The sequence below is a fragment of the Seriola dumerili genome, unplaced genomic scaffold, assembly GCF_002260705.1.
Source record: "Seriola dumerili isolate Sdu_G_001 unplaced genomic scaffold, Sdu_1.0 BDQW01000302.1, whole genome shotgun sequence".
Classification (NCBI taxonomy): Eukaryota; Metazoa; Chordata; class Actinopteri; order Carangiformes; family Carangidae; genus Seriola; species Seriola dumerili.
Genome location: NW_019174557.1, coordinates 775,353 through 795,013, shown reverse-complemented (window position 1 = coordinate 795,013; position 19,661 = coordinate 775,353). Strand labels below are relative to the sequence as shown.

Here is a 19,661-nt window from a genome sequence, read left to right as displayed (position 1 = left end):
CACACACACACACACACACACACACACACACACACACACACACACACACTATGACATCCATCTGCTTCCAGATGTGTGGAACATCCTCTTATTTCATATTATTTACCTTTTGTTTTTGGTCTCTCCTCCTCTTCACCCCTCCTCTTTATGGAACAAACAGGTATATGTATGTCAGGGGCTGCGCTCTGGCTGTGCTACAGGATCGAGTTTCTAAAGTAATGTACTATCTTCTCCTCAAAACTTGAGTTATGGACCTTTTTCATCTGTGTCTGCTTCCCACCATCTGCCCTTTACCCTCACAAAAGCATTGCAGCTCAGAGCCTCTACGCACCTTCCACAACACTTAATTCTTTTCGAATTCTGCAGGTGAGATAGAGAAAATATGCTTCTTTAAAATAATGTTACTACTTCAGCATTGCAGAGGTATTATATTATAATATTGCATTTCAGTATTTTCTTTTGAAAGCTGTAGTCACACTGCTGATCAGGATTTATATATGACAAGTTACTTCAGTTCTTCTTCAATTCAGTTTCTTGGGGAATGAGAATAATAGAATAATAATAAAAAAAAAAATTCTTAGCTCCTCCCCCAGTTACATTGAATGGTGTCAGTCATAACAATTCAAAAATATTTACACTTAGATATACAGTTTAATCTACGTTTTAAGTACTTTTACTTTTAATACTTTATTTAAGTAAAAATAGCGTGACTGTAACACATTACAAAAATACTCAATAACCACTAAAAGTCCTGGGTTGACATTTTACATTAGTAAAATTACAGAAATATTGGAAAAGATAGCAGGTAATGGTGATGCTACTAATGACTTTATATACTTTGTAGTATATAATATATATGTGATATATAATTGGTGGAGAACAAGTAAAAAATTACATTTACTCAAGTGTTGCACTTAAGTACAATTTTGAGATTCTTGTACTTTACTCTCCATTTTCATTTTATGCTACTTTATACTCCTCTACATTTCAGAGACAGATGTTGTATTTATTTCTCTACTATATTTATTTTAAGGCTTTAGTTATTTTGCAGTTTAAATTATCAATGAAAAATATAATCAACAAATAAATGATGATGTATTATTCTAGATTAAGGTTCCCAGCAGCTACAATCAGCCCCATGTAGACTACATGAATGTATCACTAATTATAAAATGGGCCATTTTGCACTACTGCTACTTTCACTTAAGTAAAAGTATTTCTTCCACAACTGCTTCACAGCCAGTTTAATGTATAACAGTTCTCATCTGTATATAAATTATGACTATAGCTGTAACATAAGTGTAGTGGAGTAAAAGGTACCATATTTTCCATATGAATAATAGTGGAGCAGAACTATAATGTAGGATACAATTGAAATACTTGAGCAAAGTTAATCAAAATTGTAGTAGGCTACACTGTTGAAAGATTAGTTGCCTTCCCCTATAGTTCACCACTGGAGACTTTTATTTTGTAGAAAACAACCTGTTTTCTATTTTACTCCATCTTAAAAATATCACTGAGGCCCTTTTCACTTGTATTTAGAATGATTAAATTTGTAGGTGCATTTAGGAGGATCTGAAAGTGTGCTGTGCTTCTTTCAATCTGAGTGCTCATCTATCTGTGTTTTTATATTTAGTAAGGATTTGGATACTTTACTCCCCAGGAAAGAGTGGAGATAAGGAGTGTAGGAGATGGGATGAAAAAAAATGGAATGAATTATTCTTTATTGACTGGCATCCAGATGTTATTCCAGCTCTCGCTCTCTGCGTCTGTTTTCATGCTGTGGCTGAGGTGAGGTCAGAGTTGGCCATCAATACAGCCAGAAAGAAAATGGTGAAAAAGTCAAGTGAGGAGGCAGAGAGCAGGGAGGAGACGTAAAGGCAGAACGAAAAACAGACAGACAAATGGGGTTAAATAATGATAACCGCTGCGCTTCAACATCTGTGTGCTTCTCCTGGCAGAGTTACTGCGGTGAAGAAGTCACACCACCAGCCACAGCTGCTTCACATTAACAACAGGCAATTTGTCACCTTCAGCTGAATTCCAACTGCGCACACACACACACACACACACACACACACACACACACACACATGCACACATACGCACACACACAAACACACACACACACACGCACACACACATGCACACACACAAACGCACAATACTTTCTCCCTCCCTGTTTGAATCTTTCCCTTCTACTGCCTTTAAAAAACCACATGACGAGGAGTGCGCTTGTGGCTCACACTTTTATTTCTCCAACACTGTCTCTCTGTGGAGGAAAGCCAACATTGCACTTCACTTCACATCTCCAGCCTGATGTCGCAAAAATAATGCAACCAGAAATACTCCCTCTTAACACACACACGCACACACACACACACACAAACACACACACGCACACACACACACACATACACAATCACACACACACACTCACACACACACACACACACACACACACACACACACACACACACACACACACACACACACACACACACACACACACACACACACACAAACAAATACACAAAGCAAGTTAGGGACTGTCTTTGTACATTTCTCTTTGCTACTTCTGGCTTTACCCTTCTGGTGTGCATGTGTGTGTATGTTTTCAGGTTTTAATTTTAAATTTCACGACTCAAACATTTGTAAATTTGTAATTTTTTTATTTGTGCTCTGGCCTCTTTAGTGTCCTCAACATATGAATGTCCAGAAAAACAGCCAACTTACGTTTTGAGGAAGTGGCTTTAGCTAGAAAAGAGGAAACCCAACACTGCATTTTATGCACCAGGAGAAATTGAGAAACACTGAGTTGATACACGGAACAAACTTGTAGAAGAAGACGATAAACACCCCTCAGTAAACCCCCAAACAACAACATGGACTCTTTTGGAAGACTTTTCTTCATGCTGACTTGGATATTCGTATTCCTCTTCCCTTCTGTTTGCTCGGGAATGGATGCACCAAGTAAGCCATCCAAACTAGGTTCAGATTGACATATTGTATATTTGACTGACATGTATCAAGTTGTACGAGTGCTCATTAACTTTTACAAAGTATAATTTTTGAATTGTTTGCAGCCAGAGTTGTATTTGTTTCTTTAGCTTCATATTAACCGCAACTTATGTTTTCATTTTCATTATCAATTATTTATGGTTTAGTTTTGTGTCTAGTAAAGTAAAAAAAAAACACAGTGACCCAAAATCCAAGGTAAAGTGTTTAAATTGCTTGTTTTAAAACAGATACTGAGTGTATAATGACAGAGAGAAATACAGAAAATCCACACAGTTGTGTTTTTGCTTAATCATTTGATTATCAAAATTGTTGCAGATCCAACTTCATCTGATCGACAAATTGATAAATCGACTAATCGTACCAGCTCTGATATTGACCCGTAGGTTATGTCCCCTCACAGAGTTATCCCTGGAAACCAGAGTCTTTGTGGCCCTTGCAGATGAAAAGCTCACAATTAAATGTAACGTGACAAAACCAGCAAACCAAACTAAAGACAAGATGGCCTGCTACGATCTTCACCACAACATGATATATAACTGTGTCATTGAAGCGACGGCTGGAAAGACTACTTTTATTCCACTGACATTGCATGTGGGACCCCTGAACGTTTCAGGAGAATACTATTGCCAGTATCAAACATTAAAGGCGTACTGGTTTCTTCGAGTGAGAGGTGAGTAACAAAAGAGGACAGTGTGAATGGAAGATAAAACTGAAAAGGATTTTTAGGGCAGTGAAGTAACAGTAAAGAATTACAACTAAAAAGACATTGTGATATAGATAAAACATATTCAATTCTTCAGTTCTTTTTTTGTTTCAGATTTTCAAATTAAAGGTGATAACATGGTGTGATCTTCCAGTAAAAGACTTTATCTCGAGTAAAAAATACATTGGCTATGGCCTCACTAATGACTGTGTAATCATATCGCTTAAACAAGTAGAGTCTTTACATAACTGTACAGAGAAGTGGTTCCCAGCCTTTGGAGCAAATGGAAGTCTGATTTGGTGCGATTTGCCAAATAATTAAATAAAAGTGGCGGGACAGGCAGATTAAGGTGTAGTACGCTTTGTACATTGAGTCGTCCGACCACGTGTGAAGGCAAAAGTGTTTATGGCTGTGATCAGTGGCAACACTTGAAGGTGGGGTGAAATTAGGGTAACAACAAACACAGAACAGAAGTTGAGTTAAAAAAAAAAGAAGAGCCTAAAAGATTAGCTCAAAACCTGCTTACATTCTCACCTCCGCATAGCTGCGAAATTGCAGCATAAAGTGGGTATGAATGTCGAATTGTCTGTTTTGGAAAGTAAAAGGTCAAAAGAGGAGAGCAGGAGGAGAAGAAGATTATCATTGTATTTTTTTTTGGATTCCTCTTTTGTATGTCCCTTGCAACCCTGTCTTCTAGAAATCATGTTTCTATACAGCTAAACTGCAACAGCAAATACTTTTTTGGTAGGAAACATAATCGCTGGCTGGATTATGATCACAGGCAACGTATTTCTGAATGAATGAAGTGTTTCATTTAGTAATAGCAGAGGCACCAGGAGGTGGTTGGGGTGGGTATCACATCGTACAAACCAAATGACTGTGAAGATTGTGGTTGTGGTTAAATTTAAATAAACATTCAGTCTGAAGTCACTGTGAACTTTTTCTGTATTAAATCAAACCACGATCTTTCACTGATCTTAACCGAGTGCTGTGAGTGCCCAGACATAACCATACCATAGTTTAATAATGCTGTAGTCGCTACAAATGGAAAATAGGATATTTTGTGAGAAAACATATATGTTGTCTCTGAACATTTTACTGATAGGCTACATTCAGTATCGACGTATTTGTGACTTGCTAAACCTGTAAATTGTATTTGTTTCCTCATGACGTTGATAAGAAACGTAATCTGGTCGCAATTATGTTTCGTACAGAGCGTATTTGCTGTTGCAAATTAGTATATAAACATGAATTATTGACACAAACAAAAAAAACAAAAGTGCTGCTTGGCATGAAGTCTATTAAATTGTTAGATAAAGTTGTAGGCTGATTATTTACACAATGTTTACTCATGAGCAAGCTATTGGTGATTTTGTGAGCATCAGCAAGCCCATGGAGGGCAGGCTGTGAAATTTGTTTGTCTCCAGTGGGTCCTCCTTGTTAGTACGGAAATGAGTAGTGAGCCCAAGCATCCAGTATTTCCCAAGAAAAACCCCCGGAGAAAAATCCGAACAAATAAACATAATTTTGTGTCACAGAGACGTATGTTTTTCTTTCTCATCCCTTTAATCATTTTGTGACCATGTAAATTTATCTTGGCACTCAATGGAGTGTCCCAACCCCCATATTGGGAAACACTGTCAGATGCCAGAAGAAATTAGCAGACTGATACTGATGCTGACAAAATATCCAGTTGATTGAAATACATGCAAAAAGTCGATTGATCTTAAATATCTTTAGCCAGTGGATTAGTTGCTTCACAGATGAGAGCTTTCTCAGTCTACCTCTGCTGTCCAGTTATGGTGCATTCTTGGCACAGACACTGAACAGTGTGTGTTTTCCAGATTCCGGCTACACAGAACCTGTGATGTTGGATTACACAGAATTCATCGTACTGGCCTTCTTGACTGGTGTGCTGCTGGTTTTTAGCGTGATCGGATCAGTGTATGTCTTCAGAGGACATCCGGTAAGATGTGAGCTTCTCATGACCTGAAAGTTAAGAAACAGCAAGTCTTACATTACTAAGAATATTTCTTAATCACAGACTCAGACTGTGGTGTTATGAGGGACATGAGTTTCTGAAGCTTACAGCTAAGATTAGTTGATCTATCAATTCGTCAATTCACACAAAATTAATTAGCAACTATTTGGTAACTGATAAATCATTTAACTAATTTTTGTAATAAAAGTGCCAAACAATAGTCCCAGCTGCTGAGGATTTACTGCATTGTCTTATGTGATAGCAAATGTAATATCTGGTTGGACAAGATGTCACCCCAAGATTTAGGAAAATGTGTGAAGATGGGCATTTTTCACTATTTTCTGACATTTCATAAACCAAAAAATTAATCAACTGAGAAAAGAATTAGTAGAATTAGTAGAATATTCAATTAAGAAAATAATCATTAAGTGAAGTCTAAAATCATTCCTGGTTCAAGCATCAGATCGCCTCAGAGCTCAGGTTACTTAAGATAACATACTCCATGCTAAACTGAACTGAAGGAATTTTCAGGTTGAGCCCTGCACATATTTCAGTTGAAGTTGTCAGTGTTTTCTAGTGTGGACAGCTGATGCTCACCCTCCAGTCTTCTTTAAAGGTGTTCTTAACTAGAGACACATTTATTGCAGCCAATAGCTCTCTCACATCAGGTAGTTTTCCTATTACTCAGCTGTCACCAGGCCTTGTCTAAAAAAGAGCAAATTAGCAAACCACAAACTCAAAATCAAACCTTTGTAAGTAAGATAATTGAAAAAGTTTCGGAACGGAGTAACTGAAGCCTCACTGCAGTTCTGTGACTGCATCCTTCCTTAATGGTATTTATCTACACACTGATTCAGGAGAAAGTTCAGCCCTGGTCCTTTTGAATCTCATGGCACTGCCTTTGTCACAGTTGACCGTACAATACAACTAGATCGACTGGAAAACTGGCCTGGACTCTTAAATAGAGTCCTATCTTCAGGACAGGGACTACTTTGTCTCTCTCAGTAACCATGGACTCTACAAGGTAGCACACACTCACTGTTACTTCATCCTCTCAATTTGGCTGAGGTCTAGAGGCAGGCCTGCACTGACATCCAGCCGGATTATTTGGTACAAGTAGTAAAATCCATACATTTAATAAACTCTATATAACTCATAAAACTAAAGAGGAAGCAATACTGTGAGGTAAATACATCCGCTGTTCTGTTAGGGTTGGGTTAGTTAGTTGGGTTCTGTCTGATATATTGAATTGTTTTCAGAAAGAGCAGATTACTCAGTGTGGCGAAACAGGTGGAAAACGAAAGCAGAACAAAGAAGAAAGGAAGGCGAAAGAGACAAAGGAAGACAAAGTGGATGTAACAACAGCTCCATCTCTCTATGCTGTAAGCACTATACTACTCATCAGTGTATATACACAGGCACATTTCACTTGAATGAAATTGCATCATGTCATTTTTGTCCTCCATCACCCCTGCATTCATCAGTTCATTTTTATATTTTCTCAGAGTCTAGAGCCTCGGCCCAGGTCCATTTATGATGTGCTGGACCCCTCAGCTGCCAATGGAAAGTCAGATCAAGGGAAAGCTAAAGCCAAGAAGAACAAACCCGATAAAACAGTCAGTGCGAACTTTAGACGCTTTGTCACATTTTCTGTTATCAGTGGGAAACAATGACATGCATTTTGACACATGCACCTGTGTTCTACTTCCTCCACAGATGGGGCAAACCACACAACACCAAGATGAAGGCGTGTTTGAGTCTGTCTATGAGAACTTTTGAATCATAAATACATTTACGTATCCAGACTGTGATATTTATATCAGTGGCTAAGATCATGTCCATTTGCTTTGCTGTTTCATTGTCACCAGTTGCTAGTGGTAGAAAAAATATTTAGATTCTTTAGAAAGTATAAGTAAAAACCACAATGTAAAAATACTCTTGTTACATGTAATTTTGAAATAAAGATACAAAGGTGTTATTAGCAAATGTTCCCATTATACAGGCCAAATAACCTCTATCCGTGTTATATTATTGTGTGCCATACTGTTGGATTATTGTTGCATTATCATGTAACCAGCATTATAGTGTTGTGGCTTGTTGCAGTGGAGCTATTTCTACCGACTGTATTTACTGTTGGGAGGTTTAATTTACTGTATGAACTGTACTTACGTGCACACTACAGTAAATGTACTTTGTTAGTTTGTACTGGCTGTTTACGACTCCAGTAAATGAAAAAAATTCATATTTCCTTGTCACCTGTCTCAGTTTGATTTGGCTAGAAAACGTGATTTCTGTATTTTCTGTGACTCCTTATGTGGGCACTTCCCTCCCGAATAAGCGTCATATCTGCGTACGATGACCAATGAAATTGCAAGGTCTGGATTCCACGAGCCAATGCCAACGCTGATGTCAGTTCGACTTCCTGGTTTGTTTTGGTTTGTTTTGCTACATTGACAATGGCTGCAGAAGGCGATTTCCTGGCGAGATACCGTGCTGTGTCAAATAAACTAAAAAAGTAAGGCTATTAATCACAGTTATTCATTTTGAAAGAGGCGACAATATCAGGGATTAGCCTAACATTACTCGTCATTGATGTTACAGATGAGTTATACAGCCAGCGCTAATAAGCTAAGCTAACTGTTAGCCTATCTTTGAAGTCAGCGTTGTATATTTAACGCATTTAATGTAATTGTTAACGCAGATATCATGTTCATAGTTTTTAATTGTTTAGTCGGGGCTCATGAGACGCAGTAGAGAAGATGTTACGACGCTATTTGACAGTTAATGGTAATGTAGCTAAACATGGTCAGTGCTAGTTAGCTAAGCATATAGCCCAACGGTGCCTCATTCTCTTCAGCTCGATTTGACTAAACTTGATTTATGTTAAGATGGTATCTGGTTAATTGTAAAACCTTTAGAGGGCTGACAGTGTTGCATTTCTTTGTCGCAGACGTTTTCTGCGGAAGCCCAATGTTGCGGAGGCAAGTGAGCAGTTTGGTAAGTGCCAGTCTCATAACCTGCTGCTAAGCGTCAAAATTAAAGTGCTTGTTCAGGCTTTCTCTTATTGCTCCACCGTGGTAATGGGGAAAGTGTGTCATTAAGCTGTGTCTTGGCAGTTTGTTCTCATGTGCTTTTCATTGTGTTCTTTCAGGTCAGTTAGCCAAGGAGCTAAAGCAGCAGGACTGTTTGCAGTATGCTGCCTTCTGTAACCTGGCCATGGCTCGGTGAGAGGACTCGGTCCATTTCATGCAAACGCTATACTCATGTACTGTATGTAAAAGCTTGGCCACCCCAGGGCAAATGACATATTATGTTGACTTTTATTTTAGATAAAAATAAGTTAACAGTAAACAGGCATTAAAAATTTGTCAGTGTTAATATATTGTTACACTTTATTTTGTGAAAAAAAATATAAAAATAAGAAAAGATAGTAGGCATGTGCAAAAGTTTGGGCACCCTACTTGTCAATATGGTAAATCCCACTCCCCCTCTGCAGATATTGCAGTTTCCAAACACTTTTTGTAGCAGCTAAGAGTCTTTCTCTGCTTGTTTTAGGACTTTTCACCCACTACTCCTTGCGGTTCTGACATAGCTTTACGCTATTTTCGAGGCCCTGACCTCAACCCCATAGAACATCTTTGAGACAATATCAAACAAGACCATATCAGCCATCATCAATGGCCAACCTCATATGGGACCAGATCCCTGCTGCCAGATTCCAAGATCTTGTGGAAAACTTTCCCACAGAAGTGGAGGCGGTTACAGCAACTCATTAATGCCATTGGTTCTGGGTTAAGATATTCAGCACACCACATATGGGTTTATTGTTCAGGTTTCCACTTACTTTTGGCCATATAGTGTGCTCAAAGTCAAAGGGGTTGAGAGTGTTTCACAACAACCTCATCATGAACTCAACAAATAAAATAAAAAAAGTTGAACACAAGGTTAAACAAGGGTTGGTCTCAGCAGACTGTTACATTGTCATGTTAAATATTTAATAACCATTCATTTAGATAATCTCATAAAGGTCCAGTCCAGTGTGTTATTATTCCTCTCTAGTAATTCTTGTCCCTCACCATAAACCACCACAGGGTGACAGAGGTGTTGCTAATTGGTCCAGAGGGAGCCTGTATCATTCATAGTGGTGACATGTTAACATGTTCACTGGTGCATCTGTTGTTGTTACACATCCTGATTGTCTTGACTGCAGGTGTGAGCAGACTCTCTTTAACGCTCCTGGTGAGGCCTTGGCATTAACCGATGCTGCCCGCCTCTTTCTCTCATCTGAGAAGGAGAACAGAGCCCTGCAGGCCCCAGGCTTCGATGAGCACCTACAGGCTGCACTCAACTGCTACAGCTTTGCAATCAAGGTAGACTATGGTTCCTAGTTTCTGATGATATTTTCAGTGCGTAAAGTATCAGTTGTGCTCTGAATATATCTGGAAAATTAACGTAGTACTACATTAAATGTGAATTCTGGTAGTATTTGTATCCTGTAGGAAATTTTTTGTGGAATATATGAACAGATTAAGGGTGTGCAGAATAGATGTTGGTGTACATTCCTGTGTTGTGACCACATTGCTATAGAGACAGTACTTTAATGCTGCTGTACAAATGGCTTACAGGTGTACATTGAGATGAACCAGCCTGTGATGGCAGCCAGCCTGTGTCTAGAACTTGGCAATGCACTCAAGGTAAAACTCTGGATCAGAGCTTTAGGGTCTGAAGTCCCATAAATGACCTTGATTTTTGCTTCAAGTGTATGTATTTCATATGACATATTAATCTCAGCTCCTCCTCTGTCTTCAATAGGAGATGAACAGACCAGGAGAAGCTATTGTTCATTATCAGAGGGCTGTAGAATTGCAGACGCAGACACCAATTGAAGCGCTGCTGTCAATGGGAGAAATAGCCACATGTAAAATTCTCACCCGTGAGTTCAGTCTATCCATTCACATCTGATTATGAAGGAGATTTCAGTGTTTTTTTTGTTTTGTTATTTTTTCTTAACCTGCATGCGCATATACAGCTGTTATAACTTGATTTTCTGTAGTTTAAGCTCATCACTTTTGTTTCTACAGGTGACTATGACGGTGCTCTGTCAGTGTTCACAGAGATGCAGCTGATGTGTCAGGAGAGAGGACTGCAGCTACCAGGCACTAGCACCCCTGTTGGTGAGGCTGCGCATTTATCTACAGACTCTACCTGTTCAAAATCATCTCATGTGTGAACAATATGTTAAATGGATCCTCAGTGATACAGTTTCACAAAAAGGAGCTGCATGCAATATCTCAAAAACAAAATAAACAAAAAATAAAATTGGCATAAGAACATTTTGGTACTTAAAACTAGGATGGTTAAACAAACTTAAGACACAGATTCCGGGATCACTGTGTCATTGTCTATTTTAATATTATTGTTGCATTTTATTGGATTACACTGACTGGAAAACTATTGAATAATGTCCCTCGTCATTCATCTTATGTGTCTTCATTTCCCTAAAATTCTCCCAAGGTGCATTTCTGGACATTGTGGCAACATGTGAGATCTCCCGAGTACTGCTGCTGATGCTGCTTGAGGTAAGTATGTGTAACTGAAGCTTAAAATACACACTCAACGAGGGAAAACCATATTTTAAAAAGTATAAACAAAACCATTCAGCAATTATTCACTTCACTTATTAAAATCTTTATTTTTTGACAATGTTTTATAGGCAGTTGTGATGAAACGCTGTGAACCCTGTGCAAAGTACTTTTACAACAGATACACAGCAACATGAATGCCTGCCAATTTTTTTGTGTCAAACATTCATCAGTTGGTCAAAAGGTGAACTGGCAGAAAGGAGAGCAATTACATTTTAAGCATGAACACCTCCACATCAGCAACACAACAGAAGCCAAGAGTATTATCATTGTTTGACTGCTTTGATTATTTATCCCACATCTGGACATTACTTAACATAAGTCTTGGAAAGAAAATTTGGATAGTTTGTAGAGTAAGACATACATGACCATGCTGTTTTCCTGTGCAGCCTCCACCTCAGAAGTTGTTACCAGAACATGCACAGACCCTGGAGAGATATGCATGGGAGTCCTTTGACCCTCACAGCCAAGGTAAATACACCTCAATAGTTAATGATTTTAGAACAAACAAAAAAAAGTTAACATATTCTTTTGACTGGCAATTTACAAAACTGTATTATAAACACCGTGAGTGAGATTTGTTTGAAGTCATGTTAACATGGTACTTGTCCTCTCCTTCAGTGACTTTCCTGCCTGAGAATGTTTTCCTGCTCCTGCAGTCGGTAGTGGTGAGTGTCGTCATCCACATACTTGTACAGTTCACAGGATTTCCTGATCCTTCCTGACTCATACAGGAAAAATCATGGTCTTCATGGCCTTCACATGACAGTGATAAATGTGCTGGAGTTTGTCTTCATTTGCCAATTTTTTCTATTTGTAGCATTTGCATTTGTGTGTGTGTGTGTGTGTGTGTGTGTGTGTGTGTGTGTGTGTGTGATGAGACTTTTCCCTGTTTCCCTCAATGTGAGGCAGGCGATATTAATAGACGCTGATTGATGTTTATTCATGACTTAATCCCCTTAATAAAAAAAAAAGATTCTGTAAAGCAACTTGTTCTGGATGAGCATGCTCTATCCATGTTATTGGAGTGGTTAAAAGAGAGCATAAACATTGACAAGACTCCGAGAACTTGTCAAGGTTATGGTTTTATTTGTGCAGTGTTTTAACAGCAAATCTGTTTCGCAGATGGCGTGTCAGGAGAAAGACACAGAGTCCCTCAAGTCTCTTCAGACTGAGCTGTGGTGAGCATTTGAAAATGTTAATTTCCATCATATGATGAGACTTGCGCAGCATTTTCATTGCTTCTCGGGCTTAATTTTCCATATTTTTCATGTGTTTGCGGGTTTCTTCCCCCTCAGGCCGCTTCTGACGGCTGAGCAGAATCACCTTCTCCACCTGGTGGTTCAGGAGCGCATCACGCCGTCTGGCCAAGGCATTTAGTACAGTCCAGTTTTTACTCACTTCCTCTGGGAACGATACTTTATATAATGGAACATTCCTGTTTCTGACTGGGTCTGTTGTAAGGCCTGAAGAAGTGTTTTCAAAACTCTGGTGTTGAAACTTGCACTCAGACAAATGCACGTAATACATACAAAACTTTGCCCTTATTAAGCAAAGCCATGCAGATTTAGAAATCAGTCAATCTATTAGCATTGTCTAGTTGTGTGGGTTGTCCTTCATCACCCTGATGTGAAGATTTCTATCAGGATGCTAACTTAAGACTAAATTTAAATTATTTTCAACAATGTGTCCTCTTACTCGAGTGAAGGCTACAAAACTGGAACGATTCATACATATTTACTATGTAATAGTGACTGTTTTGGGTCTTGTTGTATTCACAGCAGTTTAACAGATGAAACATGAATGCCTTATGTTATTATTTGATTTATTAATAAATGATATGGCTTTTATTCCAATGTAATTACAAACAAAACTTTCTATTGTATAGCTCTGTGATATGGTGAAATGAAACACCATTGTCCTCCATCCCTGGTTAACTTTATGTTCACTTGTACAAATTGCATGTACTTTTCTTAAGATAGCAGCCAACTACAGACTTAAATTCAAACATGATTAAAAAAAAAACACTCCATACAAAATGTTACAAAAATATAATGGTTACAATGTACATAGAATAAAAAAGGATACACTATACTTCAGTTGTAAAATAATGATACATGATTAAAACTACTTGTACTGTAAATTAAGGCTTGTCTTTCCTGATTGTTCAAGTTCCGCAACAGGAATGTTGTAGTTTTAACAACATGCCGTACCTTCTCAGATACAGTATTTTTTTTTTTTTTCTCGACTCTGGAAACCTGCAGTAGTAGCTGTCAGCCTCACAATACGATTATACAGGATGATAAGTACTTTAGTCTTACAAAATATATTCAACTACTACATCTCAAAAGGGCTTTTAACAAGGGCATTACCCTTCTCACACCAACTATGTTAAGATTCCAAAAGCAGTAGTGTGACATTTTGGGATATATGCTTACTCGCTTTTTTGTTGAGCCTTAGATGAGAGAATCAATACCACTGTCATGTCTGTATGGTAAATATGAAGAACGCTAGTTTAGCTTGGCATAGAAACTGAAAAAAGGGGGTAACAGCTAGCCTGGCTCTCTCCAAAGCCAACTAAACTACCCATCATGACCAGTTCTAAAATTGCATTAATAGTTCTGCTCATAGCAACCCAGTAAAACCACAATGTGTACACTTCAAGCAAATAAAATGGCGTCTTCATTAAAAGCTCAAAAAATAATGGATCTTAAAGGTGTCAGTTGGCAGTGTTGCCCTTAGACAGAGCACAGCTACTCATTTTCCCCTGTTTCCAGTCTTTGTGCTAAGCTAAGCTAACGTGCTGGCTGAGTGTTCAGTGTGGTATTGATCCTCTCATCCTCTCCATTATTCTTGCCAAGAAAGCGAGTAAGAGTATTTATCAAAATGTCAAACTACTGGCCGTGGACTGAGTTCTTCAAACTTGTATGAAATTACCTTTAAAAGACATTGGAAATAATTGTTTTCTTAATTTTTTCATGGTCATAATGATATGAAATGTTTTTTTAGGGGTTGCATCCTCATAATGGCAATCATCATTTTGTACCTCATACTGCCCTACCCCTTTATAAAATATTGCTCTGTCCTCTTCTCACTTTAATCAAATGGAAATTTTAAGACTAAAAATTGTTCACATAAAGTTCAGCCCTTCATGTAATGTTAGCATGAGATCTATTTCCATTCATAACATTCAAATAGAAAAACAAATGGCTCTTGTTAGTGATTGAATACGACTCCCCATTTTCCTAGCTACAGATGTTGATCAACCGTCTTCAGGTTTTTACAAATTTTGAGGCAAATCCCATTCTTTAATTTCCCATATCCAAAGAAAAATGATCCCAGCCCTGCCCACATTCCTCTTATCCTCTCACTCACTCTTCTTCCGCAGGATGAGGTAGGTAACTGCTAAGAGTAAGGTGAAGACAAAAGAGATCCAGGCCAGGACATAGGAATGTCCGTACCCTCCTTGTTCTTTGATTTGAAGCTCAGCCGTGTAAATCGAGGCTGCTATCATTATACACAGGCCTGCAGGAGAGAAGAGGGGAATATTGTCACATGCGCCAAGACAAGGCAATTAAGAAGTAATTACTTTTCCTATTATGAGATAAAGCTCATGAACAAGGATTGTGTAGCAAACGGTTCCACTACGATCACAGTGAAATGAGAAACATGACAGTTTCACCTTACTAATTTTCCGATGATATAAACTCATGACAATACATGTCGAAATCCCATTACTTCTGCTCTGTGTACATTTATCATGTACCAGTAGCAGTGCCATTGATAAACCATAATTAATCCACTTTATTTAACTGTAATGTGACGAAAGTCTCGCATGACGATATTTTTCAGTTTTACCTAAATCTGTCACAGCATATCTAACACTCAACATTTTTTAAATACAAGATGATGTGTTAATAACACACATCAATGTGACATAACTAGTGAATATTGTAAGTTAATGACAATGTCAAGCACTGATAATCATCATAATATTCTGCTCATGTTACCGATCACAAATTAGCACTAGAGCTCAAAACAATTGTGATTTTAAAATGACATTTTGAGGCCTCGTTCCAGCCTCTGAAGCGTAATTGCGGCCCTTATTCGCACATTTACTAAAAAAAAAACTCCAGACAGTATCTTCAAAGAAATTTTCAACCTGCAAATGTTACTGAAACATACATGACATTTACAGGAGCAACATATTCTGAAAATGCCATCTTGGTGTGACATTTTAACACAAATAAAGATTCATAGTCACCTAAGACACTGACGGTTACTGTGTGGTTTACTGCAGAGATTTTCAATTGTGCCATTGAAGCCTGAGATCTGACCTGACCAGTTTAACCAGTTTTTTCTTAAACTGAAAACCTGCAGATTGTTGAAATATGATGTGAGAAGGTTAAATTGAAAATGGATTCTTTTCTCTCTGTTTCAAACCTCTGTCTGGACTAAAATGCAATTTTTCTCGCCAAAAAACTGAGCTTTCCTAAAACTGTCTCCAGAGTGTGTCTGCATCCATCTTAAACACAATGTGCTGGGGGCTGAGCTTTAATAGATTTCATGTCAAATGTAATATTCACAACAAAAAAAAAGGCCCACGTCCTCAATAGAAACGTAAAAAATCTTAGCTCCGAGAAACAAGGAAATAAATCAATATTTCTTACGGCTGCAGGTCAGACATTTGAGTCCAGGTTACTTACAGGCAATTAGTTGTAAAACGCCAGTGAAGGTGAACCTCTGGCCTTTGGGCAGGGTGAACAGCTGAGCCACAAACACAAACAAGGCCAGGATGGCAAAAATACAGGCCAGCACTGAGGTGGCCTGCACCGTCTGGAGATATTCTGCAGCAGCGGAACAACAAAACACACAGACAGTCAGTGAAGGGTCAACATTAACACAGATATAATACAATGTTCACCATGAAGCAATGCTAAAGTTTTATATCTACATTATAACTGCTCTATTAATACTATTAACGTTCGTAAAATTATCAATAATAACAAATTGTAGAATCATACCAACAGTTTCAGTTGCACCAGTTACTACACTTAACTATACCAGTTACAGTTTCAGTCACACCCCTGATCAAAATCCTTACGGTTTCTACATCATTAACATCTGGACTCCCTTGTCAGATCAAGTAAACATATGAGTTCTATTGTGACAAAAGTAAGAGTTTACCCTGTGGGTAGTCTTTCAGGTTGGTGTAATGCCAGACTGAGCTGGTTTTCAACTCCCACTTGCCCCACAATCCAGCTGACATTGAGTCATTGATCACCCAGGCCTGAAGACAAAGAGAAAGAATAAACACAGATGCTGAGGATATCAACGCACATACAAAAGCTGAGTCACATTTACTAAAAAAATATATTCAGTGATAAGGTTTTGTAGATTTAGTGTGTCATCAAGCCTTTAAAGTTTTTGTCATGCCCCACATGTATGCATGTTGACAAACCGATTTAGTGTCCCCTCATAATGTAACAGTTTTTAAACTATATATACTGTAAGGGTTGGTGAACATGTGGGTGTAGAGATATGTACATTTTCAGCACTGTGGGTGGCAAAATACCCACCCCCTAAATTATATTCTGACATTTGACTCCTTGGTATTTCCAAGTGATGTAATAACACGTGCTGGGCCGAGCTTCCATACATAAATATATATTGCTTGATGTGTTTGCATTTACTCTGAAAACAAGAGTGTGGGAACCTATAATTGGCGTTTATAAACTCATTGGAAACCGGCTGCGCTTCCTCTCAGCCCGGCCGTTTGGTAAATGAGAAAAGAAGAGAAAACTAATATGTACTTACATTATCAATGGTGGCCACCAGAAGCAGGATGATGGTGGTAATGTGCAGAACAACGATTCCAGCCAGCATCAACATTGTGGCCTTCTGAAAACTGATAACAGGGGAAAGGCGGAAGGATGCGCACTATTATTTATTTTCCATGCACGAGCTTATGTAACAAAGGCTTGTACACGAGGAAGCATCAATTCTCTCTCTCTCTCTCTCTCTCACACACACACACACACACACACACACACACACATCTGTCCCAGATAAACATTGTCTCAAAAAGAAAGAAAAAAGACTGAGAAAGGAAAGCAGTTGCATTCAAGTCCACACTCGCCCCAGAAACACTCGCGGACACGTTTCTGAATAACACACATCTGATGACAAACACAACACAAGTTCCTGCTCAGATATTCATGCTTTCACCCTTAAAACCTTTACTCTTTAAAACTGATTTTCTATAATTAGGCAGCTCCAATGAATTGTCACCCATTAGCAGCGCCCACAAATTCTTCTCCCTTTGCTTAACGACTCGATTTTCACGGCTTTAGACTGCTTCCGTCGACATAGAAAGGCGCGTTTGTTTAGACGGTGTTAGGGTGCCGCTCCGTCACACACAGGCCCTGTACTATGGTCAACAACTTTGAAAAGAGCGCGAGAATACGACGACAGAAAATCACAGTAAACACACCTCCAACTTATACACCGATATAATATAAACGCTGGTGACTATTCGCCTCTGTGTGAATCTACAGTTTGGAGTCATGCGTTCTTTAAACACTCAGTCATATCCGTACAACCCTTCAAAGCGCTGCTGAAAGTCTAAACTACGCATAAGTTCACTTTCCTAGACTCTACAGAACAAAAATAAAACACATAAGTCATGCGCAATAGCTTTTTTTTATATAGTGAATTGTCCATAAGACATAACTTTACAAAATGTAAACAACGTGAATAAACGTTACCTGAAAGCGCTTAAACGCACGGCCCGGGAGTTATTTGGGAATGTTAAACACTGTAGACCCACCCAGCTTTGAATTCACAGCACACACATCACCCTGTTTTCCCTCTCCGTTCCCTCTCTTTCCCCTTACAAAGCCCCACCCATAAAGTTTTTATTTTTTTTTTTTCTTCAGTGAAACGTCCAGACGAACCAAACGCCGCCCCCCCCCCCCCCCCCCCCCACCCCTCCCGCCCTTTAGTCAGACCCCCAGAGTTACCTTTCTTGCAGTGAGCCACAAAAGCACACATATCTCTCTCCGTCCAATTTTAAACGAAATGAAATTCCTGTGGCCCTGTTGCTCTCAGTCTAACAGTGAGATGAAGCAGTGAAAATACCCTGTCATAATTTATTTTATAAGGCAAACACTTCACAGTGGAGGCGACACGTTTACCAGGATTTTGCATCTGGTGCCAATGTTTTTTATACAGACATTACACCAGCGTGTGTGTGTGTGTGTGTAGATCCAACAAACGCCACAGAGATGAAAAATAAAAGACAATATTTATTTTCCATGCACGAGCTTATGTAACAAAGGCTTGTACACGAGGAGCATCAATTCTCTCTCTCTCTCTCTCTCTCAACACAACACACACACACACACACACACACACACAATCTGTCCCAGAATAAACATTGTCTCAAAAAGAAAGAAAAAAGACTGAGAAAGGAAAGCAGTTGCATTCAAGTCCACACTCGCCCCAGAAACACTCGCGGACACGTTTCTGAATAACACACATCTGATGACAAACACAACACAAGTTCCTGCTCAGATATTCATGCTTTCACCCTTAAAACCTTTACTCTTTAAAACTGATTTTCTATAATTAGGCAGCTCCAATGAATTGTCACCCATTAGCAGCGCCCACAAATTCTTCTCCCTTTGCTTAACGACTCGATTTTCACGGCTTTAGACTGCTTCCGTCGACATAGAAAGGCGCGTTTTGTTTAGACGGTGTTAGGGTGGCCGCTCCGTCACACACAGGCCCTGTATCTAGGTCAACAACTTTTGAAAAGAGCGCGAGAATACGACGACAGAAAATCACAGATAAACACACCTCCAACTTATACACCGATATAATATAAACGCTGGTGACTATTCGCCTCTGTGTGAATCTACAGTTTGGAGTCATGCGTTCTTTAAACACTCAGTCATATCTCCGTACAACCCTCAAAGCGCTGCTGAAAGTCTAAACTACGCATAAGTTCACTTTCCTAGACTCTACAGAACAAAAATAAAACACATAAGTCATGCGCAATAGCTTTTTTTTATATAGTGAATTGTCCATAAGACATAACTTTACAAAATGTAAAACGTGAATAAACGTTACCTGAAAGCGCTTAAACGCACCGGCCCGGGAGTTATTTGGGAATGTTAAACACTGTAGACCCACCAGCTTTGAATTCACAGCACACACATCACCCTGTTTTCCTCTCCGTTCCCTCTCTTTCCCCTTACAAAGCCCCACCCATAAAGTTTTTATTTTTTTTTTTCTTAAGTGAAACGTCCAG

The 19,661-nt window shown here is 38.8% G+C and overlaps 2 protein-coding genes across 3 annotated transcripts; one reads left to right on the top strand and one right to left on the bottom strand.

Moving 5' to 3' along the window:
* Positions 1-2,681: 2,681 nt before the first annotated feature.
* Positions 2,682-13,397, top strand: LOC111231516 (factor VIII intron 22 protein-like). Its single transcript, XM_022758632.1, has 17 exons — positions 2,682-2,973; positions 3,422-3,691; positions 5,569-5,690; positions 6,965-7,087; positions 7,211-7,321; positions 7,422-8,220; positions 8,656-8,702; positions 8,857-8,929; positions 9,916-10,075; positions 10,331-10,399; positions 10,518-10,638; positions 10,787-10,879; positions 11,220-11,284; positions 11,737-11,818; positions 11,969-12,015; positions 12,473-12,528; positions 12,646-13,397. The coding sequence occupies exons 6-17, from the start codon at positions 8,162-8,164 to the stop codon at positions 12,725-12,727; spliced, it is 954 nt and encodes a 317-aa protein (XP_022614353.1). The 5' UTR covers positions 2,682-2,973; positions 3,422-3,691; positions 5,569-5,690; positions 6,965-7,087; positions 7,211-7,321; positions 7,422-8,161; the 3' UTR covers positions 12,728-13,397.
* Positions 13,398-13,541: 144 nt separating this feature from the next.
* LOC111231517 (peripheral myelin protein 22-like) lies at positions 13,542-19,490 on the bottom strand. 2 transcript variants are annotated; one of them, XM_022758634.1, is made up of 5 exons: positions 19,481-19,490; positions 17,165-17,255; positions 16,535-16,637; positions 16,054-16,194; positions 13,542-14,872 (listed from the first exon to the last, which is right to left on the bottom strand). In XM_022758634.1, the coding sequence occupies exons 2-5, from the start codon at positions 17,237-17,239 to the stop codon at positions 14,715-14,717; spliced, it is 477 nt and encodes a 158-aa protein (XP_022614355.1). In that variant the 5' UTR covers positions 17,240-17,255; positions 19,481-19,490; the 3' UTR covers positions 13,542-14,714. The 2 variants fall into 2 exon arrangements, with proteins under 2 accessions (XP_022614355.1, XP_022614354.1); XM_022758633.1 differs by lacking the exon at positions 19,481-19,490 and adding an exon at positions 18,115-18,217.
* Positions 19,491-19,661: the final 171 nt, after the last annotated feature.